Source organism: Indicator indicator, chromosome 2, assembly GCF_027791375.1.
Source record: "Indicator indicator isolate 239-I01 chromosome 2, UM_Iind_1.1, whole genome shotgun sequence".
Taxonomy (NCBI): domain Eukaryota; kingdom Metazoa; phylum Chordata; class Aves; order Piciformes; family Indicatoridae; genus Indicator; species Indicator indicator.
This window is the reverse complement of record NC_072011.1, coordinates 62,458,051-62,479,083: the sequence shown is the minus strand read 5'-3', so window position 1 is coordinate 62,479,083 and position 21,033 is coordinate 62,458,051. Positions and strand designations below refer to the sequence as shown.

Here is a 21,033-nt window from a genome sequence, read left to right as displayed (position 1 = left end):
CCTACTGTGCTGCCAGGCACTGTGCTTTCGGGGTAAGAGATAAGGTGTGAACAACTGAAACAGGCTGTAAAAATGAGAGGGAAGTTGTGTCAGCAACGGGCAATCGCTCAGGTCACCAGATGAGGAGCTGCTAATGGGCTCTCAGCTGAGCACTGCACAGGTTTCAATCCCAGGGGGCATCTTCTTGAGTTCTGGCCAGTGTCACACTGTTCCAGGTTTCAGGAATCCCTCCCATGCAGGGAGATTGATTATCAGGTGTAGCTGCGTTGATCAAAATCTATGACAGATTTATTCATGGTTTTGGTGGTGTGCTGTCAGCATCAGTCCCAGCGATGTGACAGGAAGATGTCTTTTTATCTGCAGATCTAAGGATGCTTCTCTTCTCCATGGTTTGTGAATTGGTTGGCAGGTTAAAAGCTTTCTGCAGTTGTCTAAGTGGCAAAGCTCCCATTTGCCACAGCTCCTTTTGTTTATAGGAGGGTGAATAATAGCAGACCAGTGACCATCCTCTGGGGAAAATCATCAGGAGCCCTCTCCTCCTCTTCTTGCCATTACTGACTCTCAGTAGCCTTTTCAAAATCTCTGGAGCTTACTCCACCACTGACCTTGTCTAATTCTATTGATTGTTGGTAACTGAAGGCTAATTAGGAAGCAAGTTGCTATGGTAATCCTTGAGTCATACACATAAAGAGAAAATAATGCTAAACCCACTAGAGCATGGTGACTATTAGCATAGTTAAACAAATTAAAATGCATAATTCATTCAGATTTATTCTGGCAGTCAAATGAAGATACAATATGCAACAAGGAAGTTTTTCCCTCCCTACCATGTTTTCCTCTTTTGTAGTGATTGTCTTCTTTGTCTATTGAGTGAGTTAGGACTAAGTGACAAAATAGATTTGGGGTTGCTCTCCACCCCCCACCACCTCCAACCCTGCAGCCCAGACTAAATATGTCAGAACAGGCTGCTTGTGATGGCAGAGTGACTCAGGCAGAGGGTACAAAGACTTGGAACCCCCCTAGGTTTCCAGGTCACTTATTCATATCCAGTCTGCACATTGGTGATGAATGGTTTATTTTCACATGGATAGGTTGGTGGCTTGCATACCATGAGAGGATGATCTCAGCCTGTGCCCTCAGGAGATGGTGATTCATTGCAAGCTAGGGCTGCTGCAGCTGGCTTTCAGCAGCAGCCTCTTTTGGCTAGGCTTTGAAATGGCTCTGCAGCAGAGCTGGTGTCTCAGTGGGTGCCCACGCTCCATCGTTGGCCACGGTGGGTTGATTGGTTTGCCTTGGCTATGCTGTGCCTCAGCTGTGGATAAACGGAGTCTTTTGCCAGACACATCTAACAGAGTCTTTTCAACCTATTTTTAACTAAATGCAACCCAAAGAAAAACCAAGAGGAATTCTTCCCTTTTTATTGGGAATCTTACCTCTCCTCCTTCTCCTCCTTGCTAACTAATCATGTCACGTACAGATCTTTGCTCTCCTAATGACTCTCCATCTGCATGTCTTTAAGGAGGAGGAGGAGGTTGCTACCCTTCTAGACAGTTTGAATGATGAGGCAAAATGCATCTCAGTGAGTCACAGGACTGGATGGGAAATCGGGGTGAGCTGAGTTCAGTTCATATCCAAGTGAACATGAGTTCCTCTGCTTCTCTCAGGCTTCAGTGGATAAATGCCCTTAAATTGACTTTAGCTGCACAAAGAAGGAAGTGAGCAGCCACTCTTTTAACAGGTCACATAAATAAATGGAGTATTCTCTGTGTGACTTCTTGGGGCTTGCAAGCTGCTGGAGTTGCATTCATTTAATTGAAAATTGATTAATAAAAACTGTGTGCCACTTAAAAGAACAAAAAAACCACCCCAAAACAACAATAAATAAGCAAAGCCCCCCCCCCCCCAAAGGCAAAAATGAAAACCACAAACAAACAAAAAAACCCAAATAAATAAATGAAAGAAATTATAAAGATCAATTATGTCAGAGTAAAAACACCCTGACAATGAAACTGAAACATCTGTTTGGGGGCTCTGTGGAGACAAGTCCTGAGCCTGCCATTTCGAAGTACCCAGTAAATACCACCAGTAATTCATACCCCCAGGAAGCACAAATTAAAAACCTTTACACCTGGCTGCTGCCTAATCTGTCTTCACCAGAGGTTCCCTGCTGGACATGGGGCACAAGGGACTCACCTGAGGAATCTCTTATCCAGAGCCATCTTCAAACTAATATAAAGAAGATAATGAAAATCTGTTACCTGTCTGTGAAAGAATGAGGTGTGTACTGGTCACAGATTTATAGACTCAGTTGGGTTGGAAGGGATCCTCAAAGGTCATCTTGTCCAACAGCCCTGCACTCAGCAGGGACACCTCCAACTACAGCAGGCTGCCCAGGGACACATCCAGTCCAATATTGAATGTCTCCAGGGATGGGGCTTCAAGTACGTCTCTAGGCAACCTGTTCCAGTATTTCACCACTCTCATTGTGAAGAGCTTCCTCCTGATGTCCAACCTAAATCTTCCCAGCTCCAGTTTCAAACCATGGCCCCTTGCCCTTTTGCTACAAGCCCTTCTGAACAGTCCCTCCCCAGCCTTCATGTAGGTCCCCTTAGAAGGTCTACCTGGAACCTGCTCTTCTCCAGGCTGAACAGCCCAAATTCTTTCAGCCTGTCTTCACAGCAGAGGTGCCTCAAGCCCTCTCATCATCTTGTGGCCCTTTTCTGGACCCATTCCAGTAGGTCTGTGTCTCATTTGTATTGGGGGTCCCAGAGCTGGATAAAGTACTGTGGGTGAGGTCTCACCAGAGCAGAGTTGCAGAATCTCCTCTCTCCATTTGCTGGCCAGGGTTCTTTTGATGCAGCCCAGGCTGCCATTGGCTTTCTGGGCTGCAAGTGCCCATTGCTGCCTCACATCCAGCTTCTCATCCACCAGCACCCCTGAGACCTTTTCTGCAGGACTGCTCTCCATCTCATTATCCCCCAGCACTGGTCCCAGTACAGACCCTACTAGATGCTTTCTATTTCCTGTAGCTCTCTGCCCCTAAGGAAAATACACCCCTGTTCAGGGATCCAGTCTGCATCCTTAGGAATTTGGTTAACCTAAAGATAGAACACCTGTCAGAGGAGCTCTGATCAAGTCCCAGAATGTGTTATATTTGTTTCTTGCTTTTCCTCTGAAGATAATAAAAAGAATGCATGTTAGGTTTTCAGTCAGGTGGAAGGAATAACACAGGAGTTGCCTTCTGGTTTTGAGGAGTTGGCTTTTAGTTTAGAATTCAGCATTTAACATACACAAAGCATTCCTTTAAACAGGAAAACTAAATTGCTTTCATGGGATTACCTTCAAGCTTGTGTATTTCTGTCTCCTTCTGTGTATTGAGCTGTGTGCTTTCTAATGCGAATGCTTATTTTAAACTACAGGAAAAGATGAACTCCTTCAAAATGTAGAATATTAACATAAATACAGATCAGCCATATGAAAATCAATGGCTTTCTGCATCTTCTGCTGCTGAGCCTGAAATCTCCTTCACTCTCAATTAAGCCAATGATACTAATCAGAAGTGCTGAGCTTCATTATTTTTTTACCAGTGTTATTATTTTTTAAGGATATTTCACCAACTTAACTTTTCCAAATGGTCATTTTTAGTGGGTTTGGATGTCTTCAAGGTTTTCTTTCCCCACTACCACCTCATCAGCAATTTTTTTTCCAAGTGTTTTAGTGGAAACTGGATTTTGCCAGGCTTGTGTGCAAACTGTTTAGTTCCAGTTAGTTTACATCAGTACAGGAAGACAGATAGAAAAATATCCTAAGTATATGCAGTGCAGTACAGCAAGAGAATAGACATAGCAACTTCCAAGGAAAACATCCTTTTTTAATTCAAACCACATTTCTTGTTCAGACTTCTTTAAGTGCTGTGGCTGGGGAGCAACATTCATCTTAGTTTTCCCTTGATGAAAAAGGAAGAAGTACTTTAGAGATGGTTTTTTTGCATCATCTCTAGCTCCAACTTCTTCCTATGTTCCCAGTTAGCTATGGCCTAGAATAGTGTGGAGGAGAAGGGCACAGGGACATCAAAGTGCTCTTATGCAGGAGAAACAAAAAGGCTGGGAACTGCCTTTGGGTTCTCTAGAGTTTTGCCTCATTCCTACACTCTTGAGGACTCCCCATCAAAGGGCTGATTCCAGTCTGAGGACTGTCTTGCTTGTCTGGCATTTCTACAAACGTGAGTTACACACCATAGCTGTGGCAGCTATACATGAGCAACTTAATTTATAAATGGGATTAGATGTACAGAAAGGATGCTGCTGGCTGATTTTAGTGAGTAAGCACCATCATGTGGCCTTAAGTCTATTATTTTTGTTGTCTTTGTTGCAATATTGTGTGCATGCATAGAAATATGGTGGCCTCTTCTCTCACTCAACTAGTGACAGGACAAGAGGAAATGGCCTCAAGTTGCACAGAGCCATCTTTTAATCACAGTTCTCTTAAGCAGACCTTAAGAATAATATTTAAGCATGTAAGAACAAGGACAGGAGGAAATGGCCTGAAATTGTGCCAGGGGAGGTTTACATTGGACAGCAGAAAAAATTTCTTGACTGGAAATTTATTAGAACAGGCTGCCCAAGGAGGTGCTGGAGTCACCATCCCTGGAGGTATTCAAGAAATATATGGACATGGCACTTGGAAACATGGTTTAGTGGCCATGGTGGTGCTGGGTTGATGCTTGGACTTGATGATCTTGGAGGTCTTTGCCAGCCTTGTAGATTCTATGATACCAAATTTTGGCTCACATTTTCTCACATGCTTCCTTCCCCCTATTAAGATTTTGCTGTCTCTGTGCAGCCTGGCAGCATCCTCTGCTGCTGAGGGTTGTTTGTGTCAGGTGGAGGCGTGTGATTTTCCAGAGTTTCAGAGACGGAGAGCTGTTCAGTTATTTGTCAAATAAGATTATAGATAGATCCTAGACTCTTGTCATGGTTTAATGAGTGGACAGACTGCTCTGTTGCTCCAAAAGGGGCAAAAGAATAATGCTCACACAATGGGTTGGAGAGTAAGGGAAAGTTTCAGCAGAAAGGCTATTTGCAAACTATAATGCTACAGTTCTACATAATGGTGAGCATAGAAAAGCATATAAAATACAGAGAAATCCACAGTCAAGGCTTAACACACAAGCTCATTAAGCCAAAGCTTTACACAAATTCTCTTTACACCAGGCCAACCAATTCAGACCAAAGCCCCAGTACTCCTTTTCTTCCCCACCCAGGGTTTACCATAAGCCCCAGGGCTTTTTTCCCAGGGCCTTCTTGTCTTCAGGTTGAGCAGTCCCAACTCTCTCAGCTTTTCTCCACAGGGGGGATTCTCCAACCCTCTGATCATCTTTGTGGCCCTCCTCTGTACCCACTCCAGCAGTTCCATGTCCTGCTTATGCTTGAGCCAAAGCTCAGGGATAAGAGTTTGTATGATCAGTGTCTTGGTGAAATATGAACCACAAGGAAACCTGTAAGTTTTTATGGAAGGGAAGCAGGAAGAGAAGACAGAAGGAAATCTCTTTATTTGGAAAATAAAAAAAGCTATTTCCCAGGGAGACGGTAACATGCAATAAAAGAATCCTAAAATCACTTCAGGAAGACATCTGAAAGATGTAGTGGGAGGTGTTAGCAGCTCTAAGATAATGTCTGCACTGACAATTGTGTTTAACACCAGGCAGTGATAATATTTTTCTCATCACGGATCAAGTCATGGAGGTTTATTTCCACTTGAAGTCAGTGTAACATGCTGCATGATTGGCTCTGGTGGATACTGAGAGTCCTCTCATAAGCCTGGAAATAAATTTTGATGCCAGAATTGAGGAGTAAAAGGAAGCTTTATTCCAGTTTTACCTCTTAGCTAAAAAGCTTAATTATGGCTATCTGAGGCACTTGCTAGTCTGAATCTTCCTGGTTCTGTAGTTTATTTAAGGTAGTCATGAACTGGCTTCCAGAGAGGCCTTTTGTGCTTCTGTGCCTCCTTAAAGCACTTCAAAACTGTATGCTGAAGCATCTGGGAATGACTTCTTCAAGATGATCTGTTTGGAAAGGCCATCACTTGGCTCTAGGTTCTGGAAGCTAAATGTTCCCCCAGTCCAAGGCAGTCTGCCTATTGATTTTCCCCAGAAATTATTTTCCCTACCTGATGCTTTCCTGAGTGATTATCTCAGAGGTACTCTCCTCCTCTGCCCAGGTCATCTTAATAAAACTATTCATCATTAGCTGGCTATCAAAGCCAGAAGAGAAATAATAAAAGATAAGTGGCAATAAATGCTGCTAGCCTATTTCCATGGAGGAGTTACGATGTGGGCATGCAGCTTGTGTCAGCATCTCTGAAGGAGGAGGATCCATCTCCAGCTGAACAATCCTCTTTGTCTGCCAGTGTGCTCCCAAGATCCTCTGGAATCCATTACATTTGAGATAAACAGTGCCATTGCCAGAGTGGCTGTTTGCAGTTGAAGGACATTTTTCTGCCTTCCTACAAGCTTTTATAGTCAAAGGTACAATTTGGTGATGCCCAAATGCGGAAGGCAGCAGGTACATTTGCCCTAGCAACTGGAGGGCATTGAGTTACAAAGCTCATACCTCATCTCTCTGGGCTGGCTGTGTGGAGTCAACATTTTATTAGACAGCTGTTCTGTCCTCCAAAGACCCAAGCCTTGTGTGACTTTACAAAGCTTCACACAATTTCAGCTTTGCTGGCAACAAGCTAAAACTAGTATCATACATCCCTTTAGTGCTAGACTATGAGGAAATGTCATATCATAGCATGGTTTGGGTTGGAAGAGACCTTAAAGAACATTTCTTTCCAGGTACCCTTCCATCAGCAGGGACACCTTACACTAGACCAGGCTGTTCAAAGGTTCATCCAGCCTGGTCTTCAACATTTCCAGGGGTGAGACTTCTGCATCTTCTCTGGCCAATCTATTCCAGTGTCTCATCACCTGTGCTGGTTTGGGGCCAGACAGATCGTCTCTTGCCCCGAAAGGGACAAAAGAATGAGACTCACACAAATGGATTGGAGAGTGATGGAAAGTTTAAATGGAAAAGCAATTGGTGAAGCTACAGAGAACTACAAGCTACAAAGCATAGTGACAAAGAGTATCCCAAAGTGTACAGAACCCCTCACAGAATTCCCAAAGCTTCCCAATCCTTCCCTTCTTCCCACCTGAGGGTAAACCCAAACCCCCCAGGGCTCTTTCTTCCCCTTCCCACTGCTAGGCAAGTCTCAGGCTGGCCAGGTCTGAGACTGCCCCCCCTCCATTCTCCTCCTGGCATTAGGCCTAGACAGGCCTAAGAGGCCTTGAGGATACTCCCCCGGCATTACCCAATAAGAGAGGACATCTCCCATGGGAGCAGAGAGGGAAGAAAGAGGAAGAGAATGACTCTGCAGATGGCCTTATAGGGTGCAGGATTTATGGGTAGAAATACGCCGTTTCCTGTGTCCACCCCTGTGGGTGGGCACCCAGGACACCAGAGGTGTATCTCATGCGGCAGTAGCAGGGGGCACCCAGCCTAAACTGCCACACCACCCACATAGTAAAGAACTACTTCCTAATGTCCAATCTAAATCTCCCCTGTTCTAGTTTAAAACCATTGCCGCTTCTCCTGTGATCACAGCCCCACTCCAGCTTCCCTGTAGCCCACTTCAGGTACTGGAAGGCCACTCTAAGGCATCCCTGGAATCTTCTCTTCTCCAGACTGAACAAACCAAACTCCTTCAGCCTGTCTTCACAGGAGAGGTGTTCCAAACCTCTGATCAGTTTTGTGGTCCTCTCTGGACTTTCTTCAACAGGTCCATGCCTTTCTTATGTTGGAGGCTCCAGAGCTGGGCACAGTACTCCATGTGGGGTCTCATGAATGCAGAGCAGAGGGGTAGAATCCCCTCCTTTGACCTACTGGCCACTCATCTTTTGATGCAGCCTGGGACAAGCTGCTGGCTCATGTCAAGCACCTCATCAGCCAGTACCCCCAAGTCCTTCTCTGCAGGGCTGATTTCAATCCACTCATCATCCAGCCTCTATTTATCTTGGACTTGCCCCAACCCCAGGGCAGAACCTTGCACTCTGCCTTCATGAAGTTGGCAAAATCAGTTCACAGAATCACAGAATGTTAGGGGTTGGGAGGGACCTCAAAAGATCATCCAGTCCAATGCCCCTGCCAGAGCAGCATCACCTGGAACAGGTTACACAGGAACACATCCAGGCAGGTCTTGAGTATTTCCAGAGAGGGAGAATCTACAACCCACCCTGAGCAGCCTGTTCCAATGTTCCATCACCCTGACAGTGAAAAAATTTTTCCTCATGTATGGAACTTCCTATGCCTCCGCTTCCACCCTTGCCCCTTGTCTTGTCATTGGGCATCACTGAGAAGAGCCTGGCTCCATCCAGTTCTTACAATGCTGTGTCTTCTGCTGTTGGATCAGGTTGCTCTCAGCTCACATTTTGCAGACTGATCATCTGCTTGTGCAGATCAGAGACTCCAGCATAAAACTGCTACATGGACAATTAATTTGGTGCTGCCAAACTCTCAACAGACTTTCAGCTGGATCACTGACCCCAATAGACATAAAACCCCCTCTGCTTCCATCTGCTGTGGGGAAATTTACCTTTTCTTTTTCTCATGCCTGCACTGATTTATTGGAGAATATGGTGTCAGGAGGAACAGAGGAAGGCACAGGATTGGTGCCTCCTGGTTATGTCCTTCAAAGACTTACACATACATTATTTAGCTCTAAGTGTGAAATCACTATTAATACTCAATTAGTCAAATGAGGAGCCCATCTATTCAGTCAGGTCAGTAGAACATGTGCAAAGTAGAGAGATGATGAGAAGAGTCAGTGCTTGAATTCATTTTTGAAATGCCAATAACTAACTGCCAAGATGTGTTAGCCTGTAACTCCCTGATGCCCAATAAATCATGGTAGGGAGGCAAGTTTTTCATGTTCACAAGGAAAGTGGCAGGGGAAAGTGTCAACTATCTCTTTTCAAAAGGTCCAAAGCCTCTAATACTTTTAAGGAAAACAGATTTTCTTTTGTAACCTGTTTAAATCAATGTAGTAGCATTTTGCTGTCACTTTAGAGGGAAGTCTTCTAAAGGAGATTTCAGATTGACTCATTTCTGATCAGACCATCTACAGCATAGAGACAGAGGTAGCCAGGTGTTTAATTTTGCAGCTCAGACATATCACAGATGGCTCCTGTGGGTGCTCAACCAGTGAATGCTGGGCAGGGTTGCCTGTGTGACACAACACTGCTGCTAATTCCTTCTTAAGACTAACATAAATTGGGGCATTGGTGTTCCAGATACATAGCTCTTTACAGTAGCAGCTGGCTCTCTCACATTTCCTCTCTTTTGGATTTACCAAGTCACTGATTAAAGGTGACCTGGCAAATTTCTCTAAAGAGTATTTACATTTAAAGAAAGGAGGAAGAAGATCAAAATCGTTGGCATCTTTTTTTTTCCTTCCCTTTTCCCTTAAATCACTGCAAAAGTATTGATCTGTTGTGATGCAGAAAGTTCAATGAGATCACCTGCTCCGGGAACCAGTACCTGATGCTTCCAGTATCACTGCTAGAGGGATTCTACAGGATATTTATCCCACAAAAAAAAATGCCTGGGAGGCTGAGGATAAAAGGCCCAGTTCTTATGTATTTCAGGAAACAGTTCCATAATTCTTGGATTCTGCTTTTCCCAAATCTTGGCATTGTACAACATCTAATGGAGAAGGGCAATGAAACTGATGAGGGGTCTGGAGAACAAGTCTTACAAGGAATGGCTGAGGGAACTGGGGTTGTTTAGCCTGGAGAATAGGAAGCTGAGGGGAGATCTTCTCTCTCTACCATTCCCTGAAAGGAGGTTGGAGTGAGGTGGGGCTTGCTTTCTTTTCCCTAGTATCAAGTGCTAGAACAAGAGGAAGTGGCCTCATGTTGCACCAGGTGAGGTTTAGGTTGGATATTAGGAAAACTTTCTTCCCTGGAAGAGTGGTCAGGCATTGGAACAGGCTGCCCAGGGATGTGGTGGAGTTACCACCTCTGGAGGTGTTCAAAAGCCACGTAGACAGGGCACTTGGGGACATGGTTTAGCGGGCATGGTGGTGTACAGTCAGCAGTTGGACTTGATGATCTCGGAGGTCTTTTCCAACCTCAATGATTCTGTAAGATGTAATGTGAAATCTGAAGTGTGTAGCCCATGCACATATCTGCTCTGGAAGGAAATTTGAGGAAAGATTCAGGAGTTTGCAGGGAATGGGTTGCCCCCAGCAGTGTGAATGGAGGGAGGGAAAATCTGCCCTGCACACCATGTGCCATGTCTGTGGGCAAGGTACATGCACCAAATAACTGCCCTCTCTGCTGTGTCTTGTGTTCTGGGGGCCCTAGAGCTGAATACAGCACTGCAGGTGACATCTTGCAGAGCAGAGTGGCAGAATCACTTCTCTTCATTTCTGCCCACACTTCTTCAGATGCAGCCCAGGCTGCCATTGGCCTTCTCTGCTGTGAGTGCCCATTGCTGGCTCATGTCCAGCTTCTCAGCCACCAGCACCCCCAAGTCCTTTTTTCTGCAGGGCTGCTCTCAATCTCACCATCCCCCAGCCTGGATTGATATGAAGGGTTGCCCTTACCTAGGTGCAGGACTTTGCACTTGGCCTTATTGAACCTCATGAGCTTCTCCTCAGTTCACCTCTCCAGCCTGTCCAGGTCCCTCTGGATGACATCCCATCTCATCCTTCAATCTTATCAACAGCAGCACTCACCTTGGTATCAACTGCAAACCTGCCTCAGTCTCTCTGTCTATAGCATTGCTGAAGATATTGAACAGCGCTGATCCCAGTACAGACCCTTGAGGGACACCACTTGTCACCCATCTCCATCTGGACATCCAGCTGTTGACCACTACCCTTTGGAAGTGATCATCCAACCAATTCCTTACCCACTGGTGCAGCCAGATCTTTGTGACTGAGAGCATATATCACTAGGCACTGCTTCTGAGCTGCTTTTCTGCCATGTATGTCCTTTGCTCCTCTTTTGACGTAAGTTTGGGCTTGCTCCTCTCTGTTAAACTTCTCTCTCCATACAGGCACAGACATCCATACACACAGAGTTTTTTTAAATAGGTACGTTTCCTAGCAGGGGAAAAAAAAGGTCCTTATCCTTGTCTGGGTGCTCTACACTGATCCTGAAAGGAATTCTGAGCATAAAAGGCACATAAACGTCCAGGCTTTTATTCTTTCATTAGTTTGAAATACGAGGCCGCTTGGCTGCAACACCCTTCCTTGTGAGTTTAATGGTCCTGCTTTTGCTGCAAGACTTTGATTAGTCTAAGAAACCTTTTCTTTAGAGGACTACAAAGAATCTGCCATGAACTATAAAATCCTTGCTAATAGATCTGTTTAAAAGGCCATTTCAATGTATCTTGATTTTTATGGCTTGCTTTCTGAGTGCAGCTGGTTTGAGGAGGAAAACTTCCTATGTTTTGCAGTGGGCTCTGGCACAGATGTCACAAAGATGTACGATCAGCCCTGCCTGAAGGCAGCTTTAAACTAAGCTAAGACTGTACTGAAACTAGGCAGTACATTCCTCTTCCTCTTGGTTTTCCCTCTCTTTCTCTGCTGTCCCTGGCTTTGGCTGCCACACATGGGAATGCTACACTGCAGTCAGCTGTTTTGCTGACCTTTTGCTACCTCAGTGGCAAATTAGAAGGCATTCTTCATCCCATGATGTCGTTGCATCCTAATGTTCTCTTTGGATGACACCAAACTGGGAGCAGTGGCTGACACCCCATCAAGCTGTGCTGACATTCAGCAAGAGCTGGACAGATTGGACAGCTGGGTAAAGATGAAGATAATGAAATTCCACAAGTGTGAGTGTAGAGTCCTGCACCTGGGGAGGCAAAACACCATGCACCAGTACAGGTTAGGGGTTGACCTGCTGTAGAGTAGCTCTGCAGAGAAGGACCTTGGAGCCCTGGCGGAGAATAAGTTATCTATGGGACAGCAATGTGCCCTGCTGGCCAAGGAGGTCAATTATATCTTAGGGTGCATTAAGAAGAGTGGGGCCAGCAGGTTGAGAGGGGTTCTTCTCTCCCTCTACTCAGCTTTAGTTAGGCCACATTTGGAATACTGTGTCTTGTTTTCTGCTCCCCAGTTCAAGAGGGACAGGAAAATACTGGAAAGCGTTCAATGGAGAGCTATAAGGATGATGAAGGGACTGGAGCATCTCTCATATAAGGAAAGGCTGAGAGACTGGATTTGATCTTCAGAGGTTGCTTTTAATCCCTACCAGTCTGTGATTCTGTGATATTGAAAGGAAGGAATACTATGGCACTTGGAGCCATGGTTTAGTTGTCAGGTGGTGTTAGATATTAGGTAATAGGTAGGACTTGATGATCTCTGAGGCTTTTTCCAACCTCACTGATTCTGTGACTTGGGGCTGTTTAGTCTGGGGAAGAGAAGGTTGAGAGGAGACCTTCTCAATGTCTACAAATATCTGTAGGGTGACAGTCAGGAGGATGGAGCCAGGCTCTTTTCAGTGACACCCAGGGACAGGATGAGAGGCACTGGACATAAACTCAACCACAGGAAATTCCACATCAACATGAGGAAAAGCTTCTTTACTGTGAGGGTGCCAGAGCCCTGGAGCAGGCTGCCCAGAGAGGTTGTGGAGTCTCCTTGTCTGGAGATCTTCAAAACCTCTCCTGGATGTGTTCCTGTGTGACCTGCCCTAAGTGGTCCTGCTTTGTAGGTGGCTTGGACTTGATGATCTCTGGAGGTCCCTTCCAACCCGAAGCATTCTGTGAATAAAAGTAAAAAAATTATTCTTTGTAAAACATCTTTGCTGAGTAGTTTTTCCTTCTTTAGGCTGTATTTGAGTAAAAAATGTAAGCTTGTAATCAGTGTTGATATCAGTAGAGCTGTGCAGGCAGTGGAAACTAAGTTTAGGCAGATACCTGAGCACTTTGCAACCACTGGGTGGTTTGAGGGTTTGGAGGTCTGGGGTTTTTTTTTTAAGATATTGCCCCTGATTACTTGGCATTCTATCTCTTCAAAGGCTTGCAGGCATCAGACATGAGGCTGAAATTATCTGGATTTGCTGAGAAAGCTACCAGTAGAGCTAACAGAATCATTCATTACAAGCAAACAACGCAATAACAGCTCCATCTCCTCTTGTGATGACATATAATAAGCTATGCATTACAAGCAATCATCTGATTGTGTGCATTTAGACTGTAAGACAAATCGCTTGCACAAACGCTAGCCAGCAACCCCCTTTTTTTCCCTGCTTGCAGCTGCTGCTGCAGGTATTATTTGCTCACCTTTCACAGAATCACAGAATGTTAGAGGTCGGAAGGGATCTCCAAAGATCATCAAGTACTGCCCCTCTACCAAAAGCAAGATCTCCTAGGGTAGTCTGCACAGGAATGCATCCAGGTGGGTTTTGAAAGTCTCCAGAGAGGAGACTCCACAATCTCTCTGGGCAGCCTCTTCCAGTGCTCTGTCACCCTCACTGTAAAGAAGTTTCTCCTCATGTTGAGGTGAAACCTTCTCTGTTTAAGTTTGTATCCATTGTTCCTTGTCTTATTACTGTGCACCATCAGAATGAGATTGACACCCTCCACTTGACACCCACCCCTCAGCTACTGATAGACATTGATCAGATCCCCTCTCAGTCTTCTCAAGACTGAAGAGCCCCAGGTGTCTCAGTCTCTCTTCATAGCGGAGATGCTCAAGTCCCCTAAGCATCCTTGTGGCTCTTGGTTGGATTCTCTCCAGCAGGTTTCTCTTTCTCTTGAATTGGGGAACCCAGACATGGACACAATGCTCCAGGTGTGTTCACACCAAGGCAGAGTAGAGGAGGAGAAGATCTTTACAAGAGTTTGCTGAGCTGTTTGGTTGAGGTGAGCATCAGTGGTTTGTACTTGAAATGCCAAAGATGCCAAGATAGCCTTCCTTCAGTTTTCCATGGGTAGGGTGTGGATGTTTTGCCAGGTACAAATGAATGGTTTACACAAATTATGCAAGCAAATCCCACAGTACTGTTGCCCGTGGTTCACAGCAAGTGCCTGGTCTAAACTGAATGTGTTATTTTAATTTACCCTTTTTACCTGAATGACAGCCTCTAGCAGGTGTAGGGACACCCCAAAGGATACAAAAAACAACAGCCTGTTGTCAGCAAATAACAGTCAACAAACAGTCTGTTGGGATTCTTCTGTGAACAGACATTCCTTGCAGGGAACAGAAGGTCTTGCCCTTTTCCCCCACCCCCTGAATTCCCCTGAACACAGAGGATGAAGCCCAGCACCAGAAGGGTTACTGCCTTCTGCCATTGACAAGTTACCCTTTTGTTCCCTTCTCTTGTCTTCATAGAATCACAGAATTTTTTATGATGGAAAAAAAAAACATTAAGCCCAGTCATTAACCCAGCACTGCCAGGTCACCACTAAACCACATCCCTAAATGCCACATCTCTGCATCTTTTCAATACCTCTAGGAATGGTGAATCAACCACTTCCCTGCACAGCACATTTCAGGCCTTGACAACCCTTTGGGTCACGACATTTTTCCTAATGTCCAACCTAAACTTGCTCTGGTAAAACTTAAGGTCCTTTTCTCCTGTCCTATTGCTTGTTACTTGGAAGAAGAGACCGACCCCAACTTCACTCCAACCTCATTTCAGGGAATTGTAGAGAATGAAAAGGTCTCCCCTCAGCTTCCTTTTTGCCAGGTTAAACAACCTCAGTTGCCTCAGCTGCTCCTCGCCAGCCCTGTTCTCCAGACCCTTCACATTGCTTTGCCAATGTCCTTTTTGTAGTGAGGGGCCCATAACACTCACTGCAAGAGGTTATGAGATGCTCATAACCACAATGGCTGCAGTATTTGTTTGCTTGACTTGGAGGACAACAAAAATAATTTTAGATGGGCATATTTTCATTGCCTATTAAAAAAAAAGGCTAATGCTTTTGCACCTGTGAATAGAAACATTAGAAAGCAATCCATGTCAGTCCTCAAATCTCTTAAACAACCCCCTTATCACAAAATCACAGAATGGTAGGGGTTGTAAGGGACATCTGGAGATCATCTAGTCCAACCTCAGATCATCTAGACTTTTATTTCAATCTTTTAAACCTTAATCTTGCAAAAAGAGTTTGGAGATGCAGGTCTCCCTTCCTCTTTTTCATTCCTTCCTTAACTATGCCTCCCAAATTGTCATGGCCTACTCGTGCCCTGCTTTCATCAGCTCTGCATCTTCCATTCTTCAAACTGAAACAAAACTCCCAACCCATCCCATCCCAATCTCAGGAAGCCAAACCACTCTGCTGATGCAGAAGGAGTTTTAAACATTCCATTAAAAGAGATAATTTGTTCCAAAGTTAGATAGCAGATTGGATGACAAAAAATGATTACCCTCACCAACCCTACTTGTTAGGCAAGGTCACTCCTGTAGGGTGGCTCCTTAATAAACTTTTTGTTGCCTGTATAAGGCCAACAGATCTGCACCATTTTTCCCTGAGCTGTTCAGTGGCATGAAGTCTCCTCTAGCTAAATGGATTTATGGGTATCAAATCTTCTGCTCTTTCTAGGATGTCTGTTTCTAGCAAACTGATTTTTAGATTGAGGGGGGTATCAAATATACTGCTGGCCACCCAAAAAGAACATGAGCAACACTCCCCTGAATCTCAATATTATGGGACACCTCCCATGTTGATAAATCTTCTAGTTAAGCAATTCCATTTTACTGTAATAAAAACACAATACAGGTGATCACTTCTCCCATTTATCTTACATTGCCTTCTTTTAAGGGAAACAGGAAGGTGATAAAACAATCTTTGAAACACCCCTTGCAATGGCTGGCACAGCAGGCAGGAATTCCAGTCCCAGTCGAAGCATTTTGATGCTGCTGAAACCATAAAGGCAAATTTGCCCATATGTGAGCTGTTCCCTGCCAACCAAACCCAGTTCTCATTGCACCCTACCAAGCACCTCTTGGAGAGGGACTTTTCATCAGGGTGTCTAGAGGCAGGAGAAGGGGAATGGTTTGAAGATGAGGGAGAGCAGGGTTAGACTGGAGCTTAGGAAGAAGTTCTTCAGTACAAGGGTGGTGGGACCCTGGAATAGGCTGCCCAGAGTGGTTGTGGATGCCTTCCCCCTGGGGGTGTTCAAGGCCAGGTTGGATGAGGCTTTGAACAGCCAAGCCTAGTTGAGGGGTGTGTGATTCTACTGTCAGTCCTCCTGTACTTTTATTTTCTTGTCATCCAGTAAGTGGAGAGCTCCCAGAGCACAAAAAAGCTCCTATTAAAAAAAAAAAAAAAACAACTGTTGAGGAAACAAGAGGGAGAGCTTCTTACTAAAAGAAAATATCTCAAACCACTGAGTTGTTTTTATAGAGCAGAAAAGGTGAGATGAGCAACCTCCTTTCTTCTGCAGAACTTTTGTTTGTCTTAAACGGGCAGGTAATCTGTCAGGTATGGTTCAGTTGGTAGTGAGAAGGAAGTGGAATACTTTTTATATTACTTGTAATAATTTTTGTGAGCCTGCACCTATCCTTGTGATCTATTGTTCTACCTCAAGCCTGTTCAAATCTATTTGCAACCAATCTAATTTCAAAAGCACAAGACACTGAGGAAGAAGTGCCAGCCAGTTTGCAATCTGTTTATCTGCTGTTTCATTCCAAAGATGTGCTCAGTTACCTTGCCATTAAAATCCAGTAGACTATCACTGAGTTACGTCTGGGTTACAAATTTTACTTCCTGCAGTCGACCTCAGCCTGGGAAAATGGCATTTTTGTACCACTTCCAAAATGGAGCAGTGGGGAACTCTTTTGGCATAGCTGGCTTTACTTCCATGTTCCTGGTGACTGCCTGGGTAAGAGATGTAATCAGGACAGGTTGCACTGCAGTTATTACTCCTTGATTCACCAGGAGAGCTGCTGAGCCATCTTTTTTTTTTTTTTTTTTTTTTTGCCAAGCCACAGATTAAGATAGAATAAAATCAAAATATCCTCTGGACCAGCAGGAGATGTATTCTGGGGTGTTGATCACAGACAACTGGCTAGCTTCATCCTGCAGTTCTGGGGCTGGAAGTGAGCATTAATTGTATACAGAAGAGATCAAATAGGATTTTCTCCAAGGTGTGAAAGATTTCTTCATGTCTGTGGTCTCCAGCTCCTGCTAATAAGGACATGTCTGCTGACAGCTTAATTTGAATCTCTGTCATTTCTGTTAGGTCAAGGCAGAATGGTGGCCTACTGCTGAAATTGTGCCATGTTTCTTGGCAACTTTTTTGCTGCCTTCTCTGTTTCAGTCACCTTTCACCCCTCCCTTCCTCACCAAGTCAAAAGCTTTCATTAAAGCTCTGTCAGTAATTAGTGATCTCAGAGATCCAATAGCTAACGATGGATGGGCACTGCCTGCTGATGCACAGGGAATGGTGGCAGCAGGAGGTGCAGGACTGCTGTTACAAACCTCCTGTCCAGAAGATATCTGCTCCTGAATTCTTTTTTTGGCTCGGTGGCAGCTCATTGGTGTTTTGGGGGATGTGTTTTCTTATCTGATATCCACCTTATGTTTAAAGCTCTAGGAAGAAGTTCCTTGTGAGTTTTTCACTTGCCTATTCTTTCCTTCACCATGGCTTGAAAAAAATCTTAACTTTTAAATTCTTTCTTTTTTCTTTTTTTTTTTCCAGAGAGATCTCACAGAACGATGCCTTGGAGGTCATAGAAGCAAATGTGTTTTCCAGCCTTCCCAAACTGCATGAAATGTAAGTAATGAGCAATCTAAATTCAAAAGAGACAATTCTAGATTCGTTATGAGCAAGTATCAAAGGTTTGGCAGTTTGGTTTGGGTAAGCTCTGAAGAAATCATAGCGATAAAGGAACATTTGAAATCTCCCCTCCGTCTTTTCCATCTTCTTATCTAACTGTCCCTTTCTTTCCCTGCTCATCCTGAAACTTATCCTCAAACAACTGCTGATAACAAAAGGTGGTGGGGTCTATGGTAAGCCTTTGAAAAGGTGCAGATCTTCTGCTGTCAAAAAGAAAGCCTCAGTGTATTGCACCACTACAGCATGGGGCAGCCACAGGTATTTTAAGACCAATATGTTGATCGATTCCCTCTGCTGTTTCATGTTCTTTTTTGCAGAAGAATTGAGAAGGCCAACAACCTCGTGTACATTGATCAAGATGCCTTCCAACACCTTCCAAGCCTCAGATATTTGTAAGATCTTTTTGCTTTTTTCAAGTTTTTCAAGTCATTTTGCATGAGTCAGTTGTGTTTCTGTGCAACCTGTGCTGAGCACTTTTGGTAATAAGACAGGATAATGCCCTCTCTTCCCCTGCTAGGTCCACATTGTCAATCCACGTTTTCATCCCCACATCTGCTCACAATCCTCAGGAAAGCTGAACATAATACCCTCTGTGGAGTAGTCACACACATAAGATCCTTGAGACTTTCTAAGCAACGGTTTGAACCTGCATGGTGACAAAAGAAGCTGGGCTTTTTTTCTGTCTATAGAAACAACTTTCGGTTGAAATTCCTACTGAGAGCTTTGGGACAAAATCTCTCTCATCTCTTTGCTATGGCTCTGCCTTCTGTTAGCCTTCATGCACATGGTATTAAGCATTCAAGTTCTCTCTTCCTTAGCAATGGCAGTGCTATAGCAATGGTTTTCATTAATGCTTGATGTGAGATGATTACAACCTTAGAATGCAAATATCTTGGTGTATGGATTAACTTTATTTCATTAGCCAGCCTCATTATAAATGTGGTTGCAATGCTATGGACAGCAAGATTGAGGCACCCATAGCAAGTCTCCAGATGATACCAAGCTGAGTGGTGTGGTTGGTAAGTCTGAAGGACAAGATGGTTGCCATCCAAAGGTACCAGTGCAGGCTGGAGAGGTGGACTGAGGGCCTTAGCTTGAAAATACAGAAGATTGAAAATACATTCCTCACTCCTCTTTAGCTAGTTCTATTCACTGGCTCAAATCAGAGGAAAATATATTTGGAGTACTTGTTAAGGTATTCTCTCCTTTCTGAGCACAGGATTGACAAAGACTCCCCAGACCATTCCATTTCTCACTGGCTCCATTCCAGGCATCCCATTAATTAAATGCTTTATTGACATTTTTTGATGCTTTCCACTGTTCCCTGCTTGCTTTCTTCTTTCTTCTTCCAGAAGTCCAACGATTCAGTAACTAGAAAATGTCCTCTGATTTAAATCCTGGCCACTTCATTCACATTCATTGCTCTGCCAAAGTTTTTCAATTGATCAAACCCGTCTTTGGTGTTTACTTCACCAATGGATTGACCCTGCAGCCCCTCTGAGCCTTCATTTCTGGAGGCAAACACCAGCCCCTCAGCTATGACTATAAGTAGTACAAAAGGTGTAAGTGTCACAATAGATGAATGTGTCTCATCCTGAGACAGGCTGAGAGAGTTGGTTGTTGGCCAGTCTGGAGATGGCTCCAGGGAAACCTTAGAGCAGCCTTCCTTCTAGGGGCCTACAGGAAAGCTGGGGAGGGACTGTTTACAAAGGCATGCTGCAATAGAATAAGGGACTATGATTTGAAACTAGAGCAGGGTAGGTTGAGCTTGGATATTAGGTAAAAGGTTTTTACCATTTGGGTAATAGAACACTGGAACAAATTGCCCAGCAGGTGGTGGAGGCCCCATCCCTGGATACCTTTTAAGGTGAGGCTTGATGGAGCTCTGAACAACCTCTATAGTTGGGGATGCTCCTACTTACTGCAGTGGGGGTTGAACTAGATGACCTCTAGAGGTCCCTTCCAACCCAGTGCATTCTGTGATTCTCTGATTCCAATGACTAAGTTTGAGGTAGCTGCCCCACAGGTATCATTGGTACCAGTTTTGCTATTTTATTACATTCTTTTTCCATTTCAACTTTTGTGTATTCTCTTCTTTTTCTCTCTCGTTCTCTCCTTTTCTCTGCTGTGGAGAGATCATGGGGTGATAGAGCAACTGCTCAAATTCAGTCCCAGATATGGGCTAGATGTAGACACCAGTGCTGGGGCCCACCTTCCTGTGACATCTGAAGAAGGGTCAGTCAGTGAAAACAGAAGAGGAGATGCTGATGAGGTTCAATAGGTTTTGTGCTCATTTTCTGAGGGTTTTGGTGTGGGTTCAGTTTTGGGTTTTTTTTAAGCATTTCACCCAATAGAGAAGTAAAAGAAGGTTGCAAACATTTGGGGTGAGAGTTTTAAATAATTCAGAAAAGGGCCAACACTCTGTGTGGGTAAAAATGCTATCAACAGCCCTTTGATAAATGATGTGAATTTGAAGGCCATGAAGGCAAACTAACAAATATTTATAGATCACAACCATGGGACATACTCTTGTTACCCATGTGGTGTATCTCCTCCCCAGCTGGAGTCTATGACAGCTTCCCAACAGTCCAGGTTGAAGCAGCACAGCTGGAGACAGAGGCATATATTTGGAGAGGTGCTTGGCCCAACCTTCTGCTGTAGATCTCTAAGCCCTTTCTGCTCTGACCTACCAGTCAGAATCACAGAATGTTAGAGGTTGGAAGGGACCTCTAAAGATCATCCAATCCAATGCCCCTGCCAGAGCAGGATCCCCTAGGACAGGTCACACAGGAACAGCTCTAGGCAGGTTTTGAATGTGTCCAGAGAAGGAGACTCCACAACCTCTCTGGGCAGCCTGCTCCAGAGCTCTGGCACCCTCACCTTTTCCTCATGTAGAGATGGAATTCCATATGATTGAAAAACAGTGAAAAAGTTTCTCCTTCTGTTCCCATGGCACCTCCTCTGCTCCAGCTTGCACCCATTGCCCCTTGTCCTATCACTGGACAACACTGAGCAGAGCCTGGCTCCATCCTCCTGACACTGCCCTTCACATCTTTATAAACATGAATGAGGTCACCCCTCAGGCTCCTCTGCTCCAAGCTAAAGAGACCCAGGACATCTGACACAGGCACCCCCATATATCTGTATAGCAGCAACCAGCACAGCAAAGCAGAGGGACTCAGTACCTGCCCA

At 44.6% G+C, this 21,033-nt stretch overlaps 1 protein-coding gene across 1 annotated transcript in view; it reads left to right on the top strand.

The window, feature by feature from the left end:
- The window catches only part of FSHR (follicle stimulating hormone receptor), a 98,379-nt gene that overhangs the window by 48,834 nt on the left and 28,512 nt on the right, over positions 1-21,033 (top strand). Inside the window, exons 3-4 of the mRNA XM_054395296.1 lie at positions 17,704-17,778; positions 18,159-18,233. Of these exons, the coding sequence (XP_054251271.1) occupies positions 17,704-17,778; positions 18,159-18,233 (150 nt within the window). The remainder of the gene's footprint in view (positions 1-17,703; positions 17,779-18,158; positions 18,234-21,033) is intronic.